Consider the following 18,834-nt stretch of genomic DNA (forward strand, 5'->3'; position numbering starts at 1 on the left):
AAAAACCATTTGTCAAAGTTCTACATAATGCGTTTGTCAGCAAAAATGAGCCACATGGAATAATAGAAAGTAGCATGGTGAATACAAAATTGGCTTAGGGACAGAGCCAGCGATATGGGGAAAGGTCGTTTCTCAGGCTAGAGAAGTGTGTGGAAATTTGTTCCACATATATTTATATCTGGCCCATTAGTTTACTTAACAACTTGGACATTTTAAAGTTTGCAGAATACAAAACAAGAAATTTGTTATAAGAAGGAAGATAATAGATCTCAAAGAATGTAGACCACTTGGGCATATGTCAACATATGAAAATGAATTAGGAGAAAATGATTGCTATTGAGAGAAAGAATGAGAAAAAATATTATACCACAAATTAGGCATGGCGATGTACGTACGCACAAATCTTTGAAGCTGGTGGGCCAGATTGAAAGTGGTTTCCCAAAAATAAATGCTATCCTTGAGCCTGAAATAGAGCACAAAATCAAATAAGTTATCCTATACTCAGTCACCACTCAAGTTTTATACTAATTCTGGCAGCACATGATAAATAGGATCAGATGATGTCGAAATGATGTGATGAAGAAGTCTCATAGATGTGGAACATCCTTTTCCCAGGGAAAATGGAAAAGTTTCAATAGTCTTCCTCAGAGCAGAAAATGGGCAATTTGATTTGATTTGACATTCAATATTATCAAAGATTTAACCGGGGAATAAATAGAAACGGTTTCTATTGTCAGTCTAGTCAACTTCCAAAGAATATCAACTTCCAAAGATTAGCAAAAGATTCCAGGTTGACACAAGGAAAAACATTTTCAGGCAGCGGTTAACAATGATCTGGCATAACAGCTGTTTCAAAAGAGATAGACACAAAATGCTGGAGTAACTAAACAGGACAGGCAGCATCTCTGGAGAGAAGGAATAAGTGATGTTTCGATTTTCAGACACAATTACTTCTCTCCAGAGATGCTGCCTGTCCCGCTGAATTGCTCCAGCATTTTGTGTCCATCTTTGGAGTAAACCAGCATCTGCAGTTACTTCCTACATGTTTCAAAAGACAATTGATTAGATACTTGAGGGAAAACAAAAAAAATGTAAAGCGACAGGAAACAGCTGAATTGAGTAATTTGATAATGCTTCTTACAATGCAATGGAAGTAGTAACCAAATGGGGGTATACATGATTATAAAATTAAAAAAACACCCTATAAATTGTGGCAGAAAAATAAAGGGCCATCAATTTAAATTGATAAACCTGTTTTTCTTCTCAAATATTATCATTGGAACTGGACCTCCAGATGGAGCAGTGAAGGCAAACATTCAAATATTTTGGCTTAAGAAACAACTGGATGGCTTTCAGGATGCATGGATTAAAATTGCATAAATTCTCTTCCTGAAGTGTGGAAATGTTTCATAAATGGCAACATTGACAAAAAGATGAACCACAGCAGCTGTTTGTGGAATTCAGTCACCACATTGGTAATTGTGGTCCTGGCATCACAGATTGCCTGTGAGTGGATGAACAAGAATGTTCCTGCAACAACCTCTTCACTGGGTGGTATTGTCCCAAGCCAAAACACATGCAATGACATGTTTAATACAACAGAATAGAACCCAGCCGTCTTGTGCACACATTTTGGTCCAAAGCTATCTACAGTAAAGTAGGAAAACAAAACAAACTCCTGAATACTTTAACACTAACCGAGTATTCAATCAGTAATGCATATACAAATCTATTGTCATTTATAACCAAAAGAAGCCAAAGATGGTTATTCTTTCAAATATCAATCCTGAGTTACTAAATTTCATGCTGTTAAACATTTGCAGAAACTTGAGTACAAGAAGGAGATCATTGTCTGCATGTTGTATAATTGCAAGCTACCCAGCCAAAACTGATATTCCAGCATTTGGTCCAAAGCCATAATGGTCACTGCTCTTCAAGTACACGCATAAATATTTGTTTTTAAATGTAATGATAGTTTCTATTCACAACTACCATTATAGCCAGTGAGTTCTAGATGCTTAACACCCACAAAATGAAAACTATTTTCCTCATCCAGAAACCAATGGAGAAATGGCAGAAGTTCAATCCGAGTAAGTGTGAGGTGTTTCACCTTAGGAGGCCAAATGTAACGAGGAAAGTCGTACCCCTCAATTCACAGTTTGTCCTGTCCTATCTAGTCTCGTTGTCCTATTACAGGAAGGATGTGGAGGCTTTGGAAAGGGTGCACGGGATGTTTAGGAGGGAGGAGAAAGGATCCAGAATATTTCCATGATTAGGGGGCATCAGCTACAGGGAGAGGTTGGGCAGGCTTGGATTGTTTTCCCTGGAATGCTGGACTTGCTGGAAGACCTGAAATAAGTTTTTAAAATTAGACGTTAGATAGGGTTGACAGTCAGAACAATTTTCCCAGGGTGGAAGTGTCCAACACAGGAGTGCATAGTTATAATGCAAGAGAGGCAAAGATTAAAGAAAATGTGGGGAGCAACTTTTTTTTAAACAGAGAATGGTGAATGCCTGAAACGCACTGCCAAGCTTGGTGGTAGAAGCAGATATGATAGTGACTTTAAAGAGAATTTTGGATAGGCATAGGGATGGTTACGTAATGGATATGGATTATGCACAGGTAGAGCTGGTTTTGGCATCGTGTTTAGCATGAACAAGGGCCTGTTTTTGTGTTATACTGTTCTATGTTCCATGATCGATCTATCCCCTCATCCCACCCTCTGGTTCAATGTTTCATTCCTCACCTTCCTTTCTTAACAGATTCCACCATTTACACATTTTATCTTCTCCACTTATCACCTCCATCCCTTGTAACAATCTCTCTTCAGTTGACTCATCTGCCAATCAATCCCTGCTTACATAGATCACCTTATCACTTGGTAGACACAAAATGCTGGAGTAACTCAGCGGGACAGTCAGCATCTCTGGAGAGAAGGAATGGGTAACATTTCGGATTGAGACCTTTCTTCAGTCTGAAATCAGTTATGAAGAAGGGTCCTGACCAGAAACATAATTTGTCCATTTCCCTCCACACAAACTATCTGACATGCTCCAGCAGTTTGTTTATTGCTCAACATTCACTCCAAAATTAAGTTGCTCCTCCATACATTTCAATCCTCTCAAATTCATTTTATATTTATTTAATTTGTTCAACTCCTCCTCCCCAAATGCTTTCCCACACACCACAGTACATGAATTTCTGTGATTCACTACCCTCTGACTAAAAAATTTTCTCCTCATCCCCTTTCCAAAAAAATGTTCTTTAATTCTAAGGCTATGACCTCTAGTCCTAGACTCTCCCATTATTGGAAACATAAGTGGAAAAATCCTCTCCACATCCACTCTATCCAATTGGTCACTCTCCCTTGGTTATATACATTTTCCTTGTTTTATACATTTATGACTAGCCTGTTGTGTGAGTCAAAAACCTTGTTGAAATCTGTACTGACTGGTTCAAATGCACTGGCCTTATTGGCTTACCTGTAACCTTGTCAAAAAGTTCACTCACATTAGTCAGGCATAACCTACCCTGAACAAATGGCTGCTGGTTGTCCTCATGTAATCCGCGGTTTATAAATTAACACTGAAACTGCCTCTCAAAATGCTTCCCAATAATTTGCTCATCTGAAATTAAATTAACTGGCCTATAATTACATAGTCTACCCCTTCATTTTTACAGAGAAGAAAACATGTTGTGAAGAGATTAGAAAGAGTCTGCAAAGTGACATATGTGGAGGGAATGGGTATGCGCTGTTTTGGGTTGGGGTTCTTCTTCAAATTGATTGTAAGCGGGGGGGGGGGGGGGGGGGGGGGGGGGGGGGGGGGGGTTTAATTGGCAGATTGTTGGAGTAGGTGACAAAAGCTGGAGCTGAAAAGGAGACAAAAAAGGGTGTCAGACAAGGAGATATGAGGAGTGAAAAGTAAAGGCAGATGGAGGGATATAGGTGGAAGGGCTCAGGGTGAGGGAGAAGAATGAAATAGTGGAAGAAATGGGTGCACATGGTGGTGGGGGGTACATAGAAAAGAGAGAGGGACAAGGGGGTTTGAGTTAAAACTGAAGAATTCAATGTAAGTTACCCATTGAGTTACTTCAGTACCTTATGTTTTGCTCATGTTTCCAGCATCTGCAATTCCTTGAGTTCTCAAGGTACATATATAGTTAAGCATGGGCAAATAATTTCCAGATGGGTTATAGCATGGGAAATATGAGGCTGTCCATTTTGGATTGATGAACAGAAAGCAAAATATTGCAAAACATGAAAGTGCCTGAGTATTGTGTCTATAATCAAGGAGGTGCTGAATGTGATAACGCATATTAAAGTAGACAAATCTCCCGGGCCTGATCAGATGTATCCGAGGACACTGTGAGACACTATATAATACATTGTAGGTGCTCTGGATGAGATTTGTGAGTCATCAATAAATTCGGGTGAGGTGGCGGAAAGCTGGAGAGTGGTAAATGTGATACCTCTATTTAGGAAGGTTGCAAGGAAAAGCTTAGAAACTGGAGGCCAATTTTTTTTAAATATCTGTGGAATCTAACTGTGGTTGGAAAGTTACTGGAGAGTGTTCTGAGAGATAAAATATACATGCGTTTAGGTAGACAAGGGCTGATTAGAGATGGTCAGCATGATTTTGTATGTGGGAAGACCGTGTGTCATGAACCTGATTGAGTTTTTTTAAAGATGTAACCAAAAAGGTTGATGAGGGCAGAGCTGTAGATGTTGTGTATATATATATATATATATATATATATATATATGTGTGTGTTTTATATATATATATATATATTTCAGCAACGCATCTGTCAAGGTTCCATATGGAAAGTTGTATCGCATGTGATCTATGGAGAACTAGTTGACTGGATAGAATATCGGCTTAATGGAAGGAAGCAGCAGGTGATGGTGGAAAGTTGTTTTTTGGACTGGAGGCCTGCGACTAGTGGTGTGCTTCAGCATTCGATGCTGGGCCCATTGCTGTTTGTGGTTCATGTCAATGATTTGGAAGAGAATGTGCAAGGCACGATTAGTAAGTTTACTGATGACACCAAAATTGGTGATGGCAAAGATGATTATCAAAGGTTACAGCAGGATCTTGATCAGTTGGGCGAGTGAGCAGAAGATTGGTTAATGGAGTTTAATGCAGATAAATGTGAGTTATTGAATTTAGAGAAGTCTAACCTGGGCAGAACCTTCACAGTATATGGCAGGGCTCTGTGGAGTGTTTGTAGAGTGGAGGGACATAGGAGTGCAGGTGCATAGTTCCTTGAAATCTGCGTCACAGATAGATAGGCTAATCAAGAAGGCTTTCGGCACATTGAGCTTTTTGCGTATAGTGGGAGGTTGGGCATGCTAGGACTGTATTCCTTGGAGCGTAGCAGGATGAGAGGTGACCTTATGGTCACCTCACTATATGATCATAAGGGGAATAGATAGGGTAGAAGTACTGAGTCTTTTACCCAGAGATGGGGAATCAAGAACCAGGGGACATAGATTTAAGGTGAGAGGGGAAATATTTAATAAGAATCTATGGGGCAACTATTTTTACACAGAGGGTGGTCCTTATATGGAGATGGAGAAACCTATGTGGATTGACTGCTTGATTGATCCTTTATTATCACTTTATGTGACATGTCAAAGTAGAATTATTTGTTTTGCATATCATATACAAAGTACGCAGAGTCGCCACATATAGGGTGCCAACAATATTACAAGTGTTTAATGTAGTCCCCAATGGTGCCTCTTTGTTCTCGGCAGCCCCCACCCCACACCGGATCGCTCTTTGTTCTCGACAGTGTGTGCTTGACCGATACCCACAGCAGACCTATCTGACCTTCGGCACTCAGTGCAGACCCCTCCTCAGCCTCCTGCCGCCAGGTGCTTCTTGGACAGTTCCGTGGCACTCACCGGGAGCTTCTGATGGCCCTCCTCGCTCCTCGATGGCCCAGCTTGCTATCGGCGGTAGCTCGCGGGTCCCTCCTCTCACTCTTGCGGTGTAGGTCCCATCAATGTCCACATCAGGTGAGCCGAGCCTACCGGGCGGGTCTGACGACCACAGGGGGCAAGCCAAAACTAAGGCAAAATATTGCCAAGTGAGGTAGTTCTCTTGATAGTCTGTAGACCATTCAAAACGTTACCTGAATAATACACGAGATAAGGAGGAATTTCTTCTTTCAGGTAGTCATGAATCTTTGAAATTCTCCCTCCCAAAGACTTTGGAACTTGAATCATTAAATACATTTATGATTGAGATGGACAGATGTTTAGTCTACCAGAGAGTCGAGTGTTATGGGAAACTGGCTGGAAAATGCAGCCAAAGCCAAGATACAATCAGCTGTGATCTCACCAAATGATAGAGCATGCTCATGGGCCATAGAGTTTATCGCTGTATTGATTTATCAAATTATATTCTTGTTCTGTCCTGAAATTTCATCTTCAACTACAGAGGGTCCCATCTGCTCACCTAGGTCCATTTCCCTTCCCTTTCTCCAGAGCTGATCTACTCATGGAGCTACAGACATGACTTTAGCTCAACTCCCCAGGGAAACCTACTACTCAACATTATTTAGAAGCAAGTATTGGAAAGAGAACAAAATACCCTTAAGGTTCTCCTGTACAACTTGCCTGTACTTCTTTGTCTGTCAGTCATCCCTTCCCTGTCTGCCTGCAGACCGTATGTCCTGCCCCAGGCAAAATGGTAAGTCAACAGACTTCAACATTATTGAAATGTAACCATGTAAGTTTTTGGAATCAAAGCCATAAGCACTTTGCATGGCCAACATCAAATGAAATAAAAGTTGCATTATATCAGTAAGGTACCAATGCACATTTTGTGCATCCACAACTTGTTTCAACATTCTATTGTACTCAAAATCCAAGGCATCACGGTGCAATAGAGCCGGCAAAGTCCTATAAAATATCGATTATCATTAAAACTGTTAATCCTAGAGTTTAGATCTCAAGCTTTATCTAAATTAGTATTCAAGTCATAAGCTTATATAAGCTTACGTAGTTTCAGCTGATTTTTAGGGATTTACTAAACCTTATTGAACCGAATGGGCTGATTGAACTGTTTCATGTTGTCTCCATTGACTTGGTGACAAGATAGGTAGAGACAAAACGTGTTTATTTGAAAGACTATACTATAACACTATAAACCTTTCACTGGTTTTGTTTCCCCAGTTCTTGCAGTCGAGAGGATGGTAGTAAGCTCTTTAGTCACCGCATTTGAAAATGGCCACCAAGCAAAACATATCTGTAGCCTATTGCACATACTAATTATGCTCACTGATTTCTGCATCAACATGACCTGTGATAAAACAGTCCAAAAGTTCCTAGCAGAGGCAACACACCTTTGCTCAATGCATATCCGTGATTTAACCAGCTGTCAAAATCAATAAATAAGTAAACATTTCCAAACATTCATGGAGATTAAAGTGGCTGATGCTTCATTTTAGGAATTTGTGGTGTCAATACAGAGAGTCTAGGCAGAGTTCATTCTGAGTGGATTTAAGGAGCATTTTAAACCTTTGAACAAGACTGGGAGTGTGATTTCTATTTGCTAATATTTTGCAATATCTGCCCGCAAACACTTCTAATTACTTGACAGTGGAAACAGCTATTAATGCTGAACCACATTGCCATCTAACTCTGATGAAGATTGACCTGCATAATTTCCATTATCTCTTAAAAACAAGCACCTGTTTACGATCAGGTATAATTAAGAGGTGACTAAGTAAAGGTTGATTCACCTCAAACATTTTTAATTGAAATTTGTACTCGGGTGCATTTCGTTATATCTGATGAATATTAAATTAATGTATTTAAAGTTTCTCAATGTGACATTTATATAAATAGGGTTAAGAGGTAGAACCTTTAAAAACATTCATTTTAATCTACAATTGGATCTTTTCTTTTCAGGATATCACTATATATATATATCTGGCATGCGATCAATACTGCCACAATTACAAAGTAAGTAATGAGCAGTACATTTCTAAATAGAAATTCAACAACTTGTAGCATTTACTTACTTCAGTTCTAAACATGTGTTACTCTCAACTGAAGAAGCAAAGTTCTATGATGACATGTTGAATAAATCTCAAATGTAAATGAAAGCACCACTCTCTTCTGTGACCAGTCCAATATAAAGGGCACAGTGTGTTAAACAGCCAGGTCTCTGAAGAGCTCTAACATCAAGCCATGAAAGAACAAAAATGTTCTCTGTCAAGTGAGCAGCAATTGGCCATACCCTTCACAGTACTTTATAAATCAACAGAATAAAAGACATAAACTCAAAAATCAGTAATTCATGACATCATAATAAAAGGAACAAAAATCAGCACTCACTTCATCAACTGCCAATCTTAATTGAATGCTACATTCATATCAACAAGGGTCTTTGTCCTCCGACTTGCTTGGGGCACGACTGAATGAGCATTTACTGGCAGTTAGTAATTTGTTGTACAGTCTCATTAAAGCATTCTCAGTGCTGTCCAGCAAGGACAGTGGCACGTGGTCTGCTTCACAGGTGGTTAATGCTGAAACTATACTGTCACAAAGGGAACGCACAGCCCACAGTGATGTGATAACAAGCACCCCTTTATGCGCACAGCTCAAAGTTCCATGGCAGTTCATTAGAATCAGAAAAACATCCAAATTATTCAGCTATTTCGGAGGAGATGACTGGGAAAATGAAGAACCTTTATTGCACAGGAACAAGAACAGAATGCACATTTATGTAGTCGGCAAATGTAATGACCTCGAGAAGGAGAACTAACATCTTTCACATTGTTAGCGATAATGTAGATGGGCTGTCCGACAAACAGAAAAGCTCATGATCTTATTAATGAATGATATAAAAGTAGCGTTACACAAAGGGAAGAAGACATTGATGTTACAATAGTTATTTTTCTTTCATAATGTTCAGCGGGCTGTGGAATTACACTTGTCCTCATTTAAGCTGGTCTGCAATTGGTTCCTCAAAAACAAAACCCTAAACCTGGGTGATCTATTCCCAAACGGTCAGTAATTATACTTCAAACCGATGGCTATGAAATATACATTAATAATTATGTTTTGGATTACTTCCTTTCCTCATGATACAGCACAATATCCTTAAATGTATTAAATAAAGTCTGGTAGATTCATGGAGACCATTAGATTGTGCCAACAAAATTCTGATGTAAATGTTTGTATATGTTTTCAGAGTGTCATTTTCGTGCACTTTGAATGTTGAGTGGGAGCAAGCATTTACAATGTTAGGACTGATCTGTTTCAGCTCGACTTTCCTGCCTTTTCTCCATGTCCCTTAACTCCCCATATATCAAAAACCTGACTAACTTAGCTCGGATTAACTTTGCTGAGATACTATCTACAGCTCTTCATGGTGAAAAATTGCAATGACTCATAACCACCTGGGAGCAGAAATCCCTCCTCATCCTGATCTTGAATGTGAGGACCTTTCAAAATTATGGGCACAGTTTTAGAACAGAACATCATATGAGGAGAAAAATCCTCACAGGGTCCAAACTGTTAAGCTGCCTCAGAATCCTACATATTTCACCACGATCACCTTTCATTCTTCTAATCTTCAAAGATTATATACTCACGAAACAACCTCTTCATCTCAGGAACCAACCCTACATGAAGCTTTTCTGAATTGCTTCCAATACAAGTATATTCCTTAAAACATGGGACCCCTAAGCATCAGTCTACCTGATTACTTTCTGTATGCTTACTTTTCTGTAGATTATCCAAAATGAAAGAGTACTCTGCTTTCCTATTCTTTGCACATCAGATTTGTCCACAATATAATCCAACTTCCATATGTTTGCCCACTGGCTAATCTATTTGTATATCTCAGGAGATTCTTTGCATCCTTCTCACCACCCCTCTTGCATCGTCAGCAATTCTGGCTGCAATGCACTCAATTCCTTCATCAAAGTCATGAATATAGATTGTAAACCGTTGAGTCTCTAACTGATTACAATTTGCCAATCAGAAGATTATCCACTAACTCACTGTTAGTTAGCTAAACACTACCCATGCTTATATTACCCCCAGCACCATGAGCTCTTACCATGTACAGTAACCTCTCAATGAAACACCTTATTGATTGCCTTCTCGGGATCCAACTATGTAACACCTTCTGGCTTCCCTTTATCCAAACTGCTCATCCTGTTTGGTGATTTACAAATGTTTTCATATCCTGCAATTATTTCCTTAATTATGTTTTCCTGCATTTTTCCAATGAAAGATATTTTTACAGATTCCTACTTTCCCTCTTTCGTCTTTGTTTAACAGGAACATTACATGAGCAAATCCACTGGGATCTTTGCAGTATTTTGGAAGGTCATGACCAATACATTCATAATCTCTGAACCCACTTCATTTAAGACGACAGCATGCCGATATCAGATCCAGGAAACCTGTCATCTTTCAGTCTCATTGGTTTATCTATTACCCTTTTCATCATGATAATCTTTGTTTTAAATACTTCTCTCCATTTTATCCCTAGATTTTCTCTTGCCATTGGGATGCTTTTAGTGTCTTCGCTACACAGCATTTGTATAATGTCTCTACAGTAAGTTTATTTCATTATTAATTCCTCGGTCTTTTCCACACTTCCTGTTTACTTCTGTATACTATGAGGAACCATTTATTGCCTGTTTTTACATTTGGTCCGAGCTTATTCTCAAATTAGTTTCTTCTTTTTCGTAGTCTTACTTTGTCAGTGTATAAACTTTTATCTCATGTCCAGCATCAATGTGAAGCCCAGTGGTCTGAAAATTAATTCCTATTTATTCAGAGATCAACCCAATTTTTACTAATCCTATTTCCCCATTTAAAAATGTTAATTCTCATTTTGCCCTCTCTGAAATCTGTGACCCTCCCACCCCCTTTGTTCCACCACCCCTGTGACCTTAAATTCAGCCTTCACATTGTGACTGTATTGATTTGCCCTTGGTAATCAGGGTCACAGTCATTCTCAGCTTCCTTGCCTCCGGATCATTTCAGCTGCTACTACAGCTGACCTCAAGTCACATTCCATCGTCTTCTGTTCACTTCTGCACCATGATGCAAGGGCAAAAATACTCATCTTCTTTCCCAGCAACCCGCAGGGGTATGTCAAACTGGACAAGGGGATATGTCTGCATTATATGCTTCCCCATGTGCATGTATTCATAAACTGCACTTATGTACTTGCAGATATGTTCCTGACAACCTGCTGTGAGGAGCACCTGTCTGTAACCCCGAGGATTCTCCAGACCCACCAGGAACAAAGATAATGCCTCCTGCAAGCACTATTCTTCATCAGTCAGCCTGATCCCTCTGACCTTCAGGAGCATCATTCCATCTCCCATTATGATAGCATCTATTCATTCAGTTGCATTGCAGCTGTGTAACTGGAAGAGCAGTGCTGTCGAATGCCTCTTTGAAAGTTGGCTTCGGATATCCTTTCTGAAGGCCCAAATGCAGGCAACTACAAATACTTGCAAAGCATCAGTAGAGAATAGTGCAGTGAAACTATCCAGTCCAGTTATAGTGCAACATTGGAGAAAGAACAGAAACAAAGTGGTGAAGTTTCAAGTTGGGACTCTTCTTCAGACTAGAAAAAGCCTTGATTACGCTGATTTGTGGGGGGGGGGGGGGGGGGATGTTGTGAGCTGAATGGATTCTTGGGCTGTCAGCTCAGTCATTCGGGCCTGATGGGCTGGCAGCTCAGTCAATCGGGCCTGGTGGGCTGGCAGCTCAGTCACTCGGACCTGGTGGCTGGCAGAGTCACTCACAGCTGGTGGGCTGGCAGCCGACTCACTCACGGCTGGTGGGTTGGCAACCGACTCACTCACGGATGGTGAGCTGGCAGTTGACTCACTCACGGCTGGTGGGCTGGCAGTTGACTCACTCATGGCTGGTGGGCTGGCAGTTGACTCGCTCATGGCTGGTGGGCTGGCAGTTGGCTCATTCACAGCTGGTGAGCTCACACACACACACACCCTCCATCACACACACACCTTCCATCACACACACACACCCCATCTCACAGACACACACTCTCCATCTCTCACATACACACCCTCCATCTTACCCACACTCTCCATCTCACACACACACCCACACACCATCTCTCTCACACACACACTCACACCATCCATTACAAACTCTCACACACTCACACACAACATATATATGACAGTAAAACTCTCTTGAATCTACTCACACGGTTGAGCACAGCCTCTCTCCTGAGCGGGACTTCCGCAGTGAGCGGGACTTCCGGAATGAGCGCGACATTCAGTTCAAATAGCACAGTGCAGACCAACCCCTTAATTCAGTTAATGCACAGCGCAGACTCACAGTTCCGGACTCAACTCTCACTCAGTCTTCCGGGGTGACTGACTCATGTCCAGCCTCCAGGGCTTTATTCTCCTGCCCCCCCCCCCCCCTCCCCCCCCGGAAGGGGCGTTAACTTCATCATGGTGATTGACAGGCAAGAAGACCAATCTGCTGATCTCATGATTTTTTGAACATTCATAACTTTTTTATTATTTCACCGATCGGTTGGAGGAGAGGAGGACGGTGAATAAGATGGCGAAAAAAAATGATAGCAATATAGGGTAGCATTTTTTCTAAAATTCATTTACAACGTAGACAGGAAGTGGTCAAGATGAGACTTTTACTAAATAGTACATATATAACATCTTCCATGAAACACACTCTGCAAAGCCTAGCGCTAGATACTAAATGCAGACTGGGAGTAACGGAGCCAAATAAATGAGGGGTAGAATTCTCAGGTGAGGAAGCTAAGCGTAAATGTGACCTTGACGTCCACAGGGAAAGGATTGAGATTCAGTCCAGTACAGGTTTCCATTACCTTTTACTCCTGATTTTAAATCGTTCCACTTTACTCTCCTACCTATGTATTGACATCAAAAATGGTCACAATTTAGATATCAGAGGGCTGTTGAACATGGTTTCAGGTCTGACAAAATACATTATGGATTACAAATTAAGACACTCTTCCTTGATATCATAGCGAACAATATCACTGAGTTCCTGTATGAGCTCAACATCACCAACATGTGAAAATTCAGAGACATCACAACTCTTTTCTAAGTTCTGATCATTAACATTGTTTCATGAATGCATTGCATACCCAACCTCAGGTAAATGCTCTTTTAACTTCTGTTTCCAAAACTTCACTGTTTGCTTATTTTTTATAATGTACAACCATGTTTAAGTTGGAGGACAAACTCTTCCAGAAATGGATGTATCATATCAACCATCTTCATATTCTGACTATTAAAGAAGGTTGCCCAAGCCACCCCAAAATAAACCATTTGATAAGACCTGCTAACAGAGTCATAGACTGATGGTCAGAGATTATTATAGGTCAGAAATAGTCCCTTGCCCCAACTTGTCCATGCCGGCCAGGATGCTCAATCAAAGATACTCATTTGCCCACATTTGACCCATATCCTTCGAAACATTTCCTATCCCTGTACATGTCCAAATGCCTTTTAAATATAGTTTCATATCTGCCTCAAGTACTTCCTCTGGCAGTTTGTTCCATCTATCCCCCACCTTCTGTGTGAAAACGTTGCCACTCACATTCTGATTAAATATTTTACCTTTTACCTTAAACCCAGGCACGGAACTCGCTATCAAAATATGGAGGGGACCGGGCGACAGGGGGGGACACAATTTTTTGGCAGCCGCGCGCGCATGCGCACACTCACACATACATGCGCGAGGCTTCGGAAGCTCAATCCAGCGCTTAATTCAGCTCAACTCTGCCTGTCTCGCCGTGTTAATCTACAAGCCCTACTTGGACTGACGGGACACCAGCGCTGCTTCTCTGCACTGGCCATATTTCCCGCAAGCCCAGGCAGGTTCACCTGGCGGGACATGCAGAGTTAAGCTGGGTTTAGCGCTGCTTCTCTGCGCTGGCTGTGGGCCTGGGGGTACGGCGCCCGTCTGACTCCTGACCTCTCTGGCCACCCTTGAGGGGGGGGGGGCACTCAGGACAGCGCAGGAAAGCCGGCCGGGATCGATCCTGGCTGCGGATGAGGCGCAGGTCTGTGCCACGTCTCCCTCCTCCATCACCGCACTCTATCCTCAGTCCCATCCCTCCAATCATCGCGCTGAATCATCATGTCCCACCCCCATTGCCTGCTGACCGACGTCTCTCTCATCCAATCGGTGCCCTCGATCAGCAGTCCCACCCCCACTGTCTCGCGGAAAGCGGAGATTTAAAAATCCGCATGACAAAAACTTGGGGGGGATGTACCCCACCTCTCAAAACATGGGGGGACGTGTCCCCTCTGCCCCCCCCCCCCCCCCCCCCCCCCCCCCCCCCCCCCCACCCCGGGTTTTCCGCCCCTACTTAAATCTACACCTTCTAGTTCCTGATTTTCTTACCCTGAGAAAAAAAACTTTTTGCATTTACCTTATCTATGGGCACTCATGATTTTAAACACTTCTATAAGATCATCCCTCAGGCTCCTGTGCTCTAAGGAATAAAAGTCATATTCTGCGTGATCTCTCCAGAGAGGCTAGCCCCTCGGTTTCTGACAACATCCTCTGAAATCTTCTCTGTTCTCATTCAATGGCATATTTCCTATAACAGGATGCAAGATTTAAACCAATGCTCCAAGTGTGGCCTTACCAACATATTGTACAACTGTAACATGAAGTCCAAACTTTTATATTCAATTCCCTGACTGATGAAGGCCAATGTGCCATCAGCCTTCTTCACCACCCTATCTACCTGTGAAGTATCTTTTAGGGAACTATGTACTTATACTCCTAGATCCCTATGCTCTGCAACAATTTACCGTGAAGGTCCTGCCCTGGTTTGACTTTCCAAATGCAACAGCTCATAACAAATATCAAACTTAATGACACAAAACAAAATACTGATGATGGTGGAAAATATAAATAAAACCATACAAAGTCAGAAAATGTTCACCAAGTGAAGCTTCAATGAAAGAAAAGTAGAGTTAAGGGTCTGTCCCACTTGGGCATCATTTAATCGTCACGCAGATGGTGCGCGAAGACTTTGCACATACCAAAATCCTGGGGCGCCCCGCGCGTCACTGCCTACGTCAACATGCACGCGTAATGTGCACCATGCGCGCATCGCGTGCGCATCATGTGTGCGGCACAACGCGCACCTTGTGACGCGTAAATTATGTTGTGTAAATTACACGCAAATGACGCCCAAGTGGGACAGGCCCTGTAACCTTTCTGATTAATGATTCTTCATTGCAACCTTTGGGCAAAAGTGTCATCCAAAATAATCTCATGCCCGCAGCTGGTGAGCCTTGTAATCATTCCCCCACCACTTTCAAAACCCTTTTTAGGCATATCATAATCCTGTATTTTAGAATCCATCACTGAACCATCCCATTAATCCTCAGGCAAGTCAACCTTTGTAAAAAAAACTATTTTACAATTCTTCCAAATATTTCTATCAGGAACTATGATGGGCAATCTTATGAAGCAGATTGCCAAGAATAAAACAATGAAAAATCCACAATGGAGCTTTCATTTTACCTTTTTCAAATGTGACCAAATGGAATTGACAGGATTATAAAATTGCTTTAGATGAAAACACGAGAATTCTCTTGAAATATAAAACTGATCAATGTTTAGAAGCCCAATATAACAGCTGAAAAATAATTACATTCTTTAACATTAAAAAAATTAGTACATTGAGGACTACACTCAAAAGTGTTTTCTGAATATCACATAATGGCTGTATTTAGTATGAGGTACATTATTCTGAATCAAACTCCACAAGAACTCTCAACACCAGTGACCCGCAAGGATGTGTTCTCAGTCCCCAATTATATTCCCTATACACTCAGGATTGTACTCCATTGGGGATTTTTTTTTTTTTTGATTCAATTTTATTGTCATTGCACTTTTCAGTTTTTGTTGCACTGAAAAATGCAATGACAATAAAATTGAATCCAAAAAAAAGTACGGCCAAATTCTGCTCTCATTCCATCTACAAGACAACACCTCTGTGATGGACTGAGTTACGAACAGTGATGAGATGGAATACAGCACACTCCTTTAGTCTCGAGCCTTCTTTACCATGTTAGGACTATTTTTCAAAGCCCCATTAGGATTAACATCTTCAAAGTTGTGGCTCCTGGAAGAGCTCGGTGGGATTTCTCTCTGTAATTCTGTCAGTTTCAGTTCACACTGTTCTTTTAGTCTGTTGCCAGTATATTGCCTTGAACTGCAACCTGAGGAGTCAATCCTTCAAGGGTTCCAAGCACATTACAAATTGTACTCTTCAATCACTTCAGCCAGTTCTTGCTTAAAGAATGATCGCTGTACTGACCAGAGGCTTTGATGGTGCTCCACTGTGCAAAGGTACATCCAGACAAATAGCTGTAGAAAATCTTTATGTATCTTCTGTTGACACAGCAGTTTATGAAATGCCACCTTAAACCTTTTGAGAATGTCATATCCTTCTTCTATATAAATAAAACAATTTTAGGGTGTCATGGTGACGGAGCTAGGAGAGCCACTGCCTCACAGCAGCAGAGGCTCGGGTTCATTTTTGACCTTGAGTGCTGTCTATGTGGAATTTGCACTTTCTCCCTGTGACCATTTGGTTCCCACCCCCACCCCCCGCTCCCACCCCCCCCCCCCCCCCCCCCCCCCCCCCAAGTCCCAAGTACCCCTGTTTCCTCCCACATCCCAAACATGTGTGATTGGTAGGTTAAGTGATTACTGTTTAGAACCTGTCCCACTTGGGCGACCTAATCCGTGAGTTCTGGCGAGTTTGCCCTTGACTCGACACGAGGTCATAGGAGGTCTTCGTAACTCTCCTTCATGCTCGAGAGTGGTCTCCACGTACTCGAGGCCTCGGCTAGGTCACGGAATTTTTTTCAATCTGTTAAAAAATGCCCACGAGTAAAAAAAGGTCGCCATGGAAAAAAATTGATACTTTTTTTTACTTGTAGGTTTTGTCGTAGTAGGTCGTCATGTTAGTCGCAGGTAATCTAGGGTAGTCTAAAGTAGTCGAAGGTAGTCTTCATCATAGTCGAAGGGAGGTCAAAGAGAGGTCGAAGGAGATCGAAGGAGGTCGTCTTCACTCTCCACTAATCGGTGTCCAATTTTCCCGAAGTTCGTCGTAGCTAGTCGAAGCTGGTCTTCAACATAGTCGAAGGAGGTCGAAGGAGGTCTTCAACATAGTCGAAGAAGGTCTTCAACATGTCATTTTTTCAAACTCTTCTAAACTCGTCAATTAGGTCGCCCAAGTGGGACAGACCCTTTACTTGTCCCTCCTGTGTAGTGGAGTGGCTAGTACCTGGGGAGAGTTGATGGGAATGCGGGGAGAATGAAATAGGTAGGATTCATGTAAACGGGTGGTTGATGGTCGCCGTGAACTCGGTAGGTCGAAGTGCCTGTTTTTAAGCTGTACCCATGTCAATGCTGTTGCAATTTTCTTTTTTCATATCTGTGTTGTGTGTGGTCAAGCAAAATTACAAGTACTTTGCTAATCTGCACATGTGTTATCTGCCTTCTGAAAATAAACATTTTACTAATCTAACAAATATACTACTGCATTTTTCAATGAAACAAAATGGAATGTTCTTAGCCAGCTGTATTAAATTTGTTGCAGAAAATTGGCAGACATTAGTGCCAAGATAATATAGGCTCATTACCTGAAATGACATATTTAACAATAATTGCATCGGAAAATCACACACCAGGGGTGATTTTAACCCTAAAGTAGTCAGTTACAATTGACAGGTCAGTTGCTCACCCCAGACCCATCTGAGTTGATATTCCCGGATTTTAATTCATTCATTGGCAAATATACCCAGCCAAAACCAGGGGGGTCATTGGATCTCAATTACTGCCATTTTAACCAGGAAGCTTACAGTAAATGTTAGCAAGAAGTGAGATACTTTGCAGGCTAATCCAGCAGAGGAAAAAAGAAAGCACGAGGGCCACAAATGTTCAAAATGTTTGTAATATTTTTAAACTTCCCCTTCTGGGGTCAGCAGGAAAGAAATGGAAACACTGGAAGCTCCGGTCAAGACTAACATAGTACACTGGGTGACAGGATTTAAATGATTTTTGGAAGTTAACATATCTGAAACAGCAGATAAGTTTCTAAATCACACAGATGCTCACTTGGTCTAGAGTTAAAAATAGGCCCATTGTATTGTTTTTTTATACTATTTTCATTTCACATTATTGATTTTTTTAGAATTTATCTTTTATAAAGATTTGATATTCATTCAGTAATTTGAACTATACTTTATTGTTAGCATACATAACCATAATCAATTTAGCTTAATGATGGCGAACCTCTTTCAACGAAATAGGAAACTTTTTTTATTTTATGGTACTTAAGGCGTCAGATTTCCAGCTGCCCTGTTTGTGCTGTACACATTCCTCCCAACCCTTCCTCTGCTAATAAGTGGTGGGAAAGGGCAGTACAGAAACAATGTCCTTCCAACGCTGGCTCCAGCTCCACACACACTAGCACCATTCTCCCTGTTCTCACCAGAACTCTTTAAATGTAGCTCATTAAATGCAGTTGCAGGATGAGAACGCAGCTATGTAGGAAACTTTTTTTTCCAATTTAAACACTGCGTGTACTGTTGTTAACAACTGCAAAACCATGTCTGAGAGCTAGTCCATGCGGGAGTGATCATCTTGTTATTACTGACATTCTATTGTAAAAGGCTTATTTTAAAAATGTGTTTCTCATTAAATGGAAAGCTATACTAAGTTAACATTATTTCATAAACAAATGTTAATCTCATGGTACACATTAAATGCCACTCTTCCAATT

The 18,834-nt window shown here is 41.2% G+C and overlaps 1 protein-coding gene across 3 annotated transcripts in view; it reads right to left on the minus strand.

The window, feature by feature from the left end:
* The window catches only part of LOC129703924 (adhesion G protein-coupled receptor A3), a 619,806-nt gene that overhangs the window by 464,940 nt on the left and 136,032 nt on the right, over positions 1-18,834 (minus strand). Inside the window, exon 1 of one of the 3 annotated variants that reach the window (XM_055646642.1) lies at positions 8,352-8,592. The exons of the other annotated variants lie outside the window; for them this stretch is intronic. Within the exon in view, the coding sequence (XP_055502617.1) occupies positions 8,352-8,356 (5 nt within the window). The 5' untranslated portion in view covers positions 8,357-8,592. Of the gene's footprint in view, positions 1-8,351; positions 8,593-18,834 lie in introns of those variants that run through there. 3 annotated transcript variants of the gene reach the window in all.

This window comes from Leucoraja erinacea, chromosome 15, assembly GCF_028641065.1.
Source record: "Leucoraja erinacea ecotype New England chromosome 15, Leri_hhj_1, whole genome shotgun sequence".
Lineage (NCBI taxonomy): Eukaryota > Metazoa > Chordata > Chondrichthyes > Rajiformes > Rajidae > Leucoraja > Leucoraja erinaceus.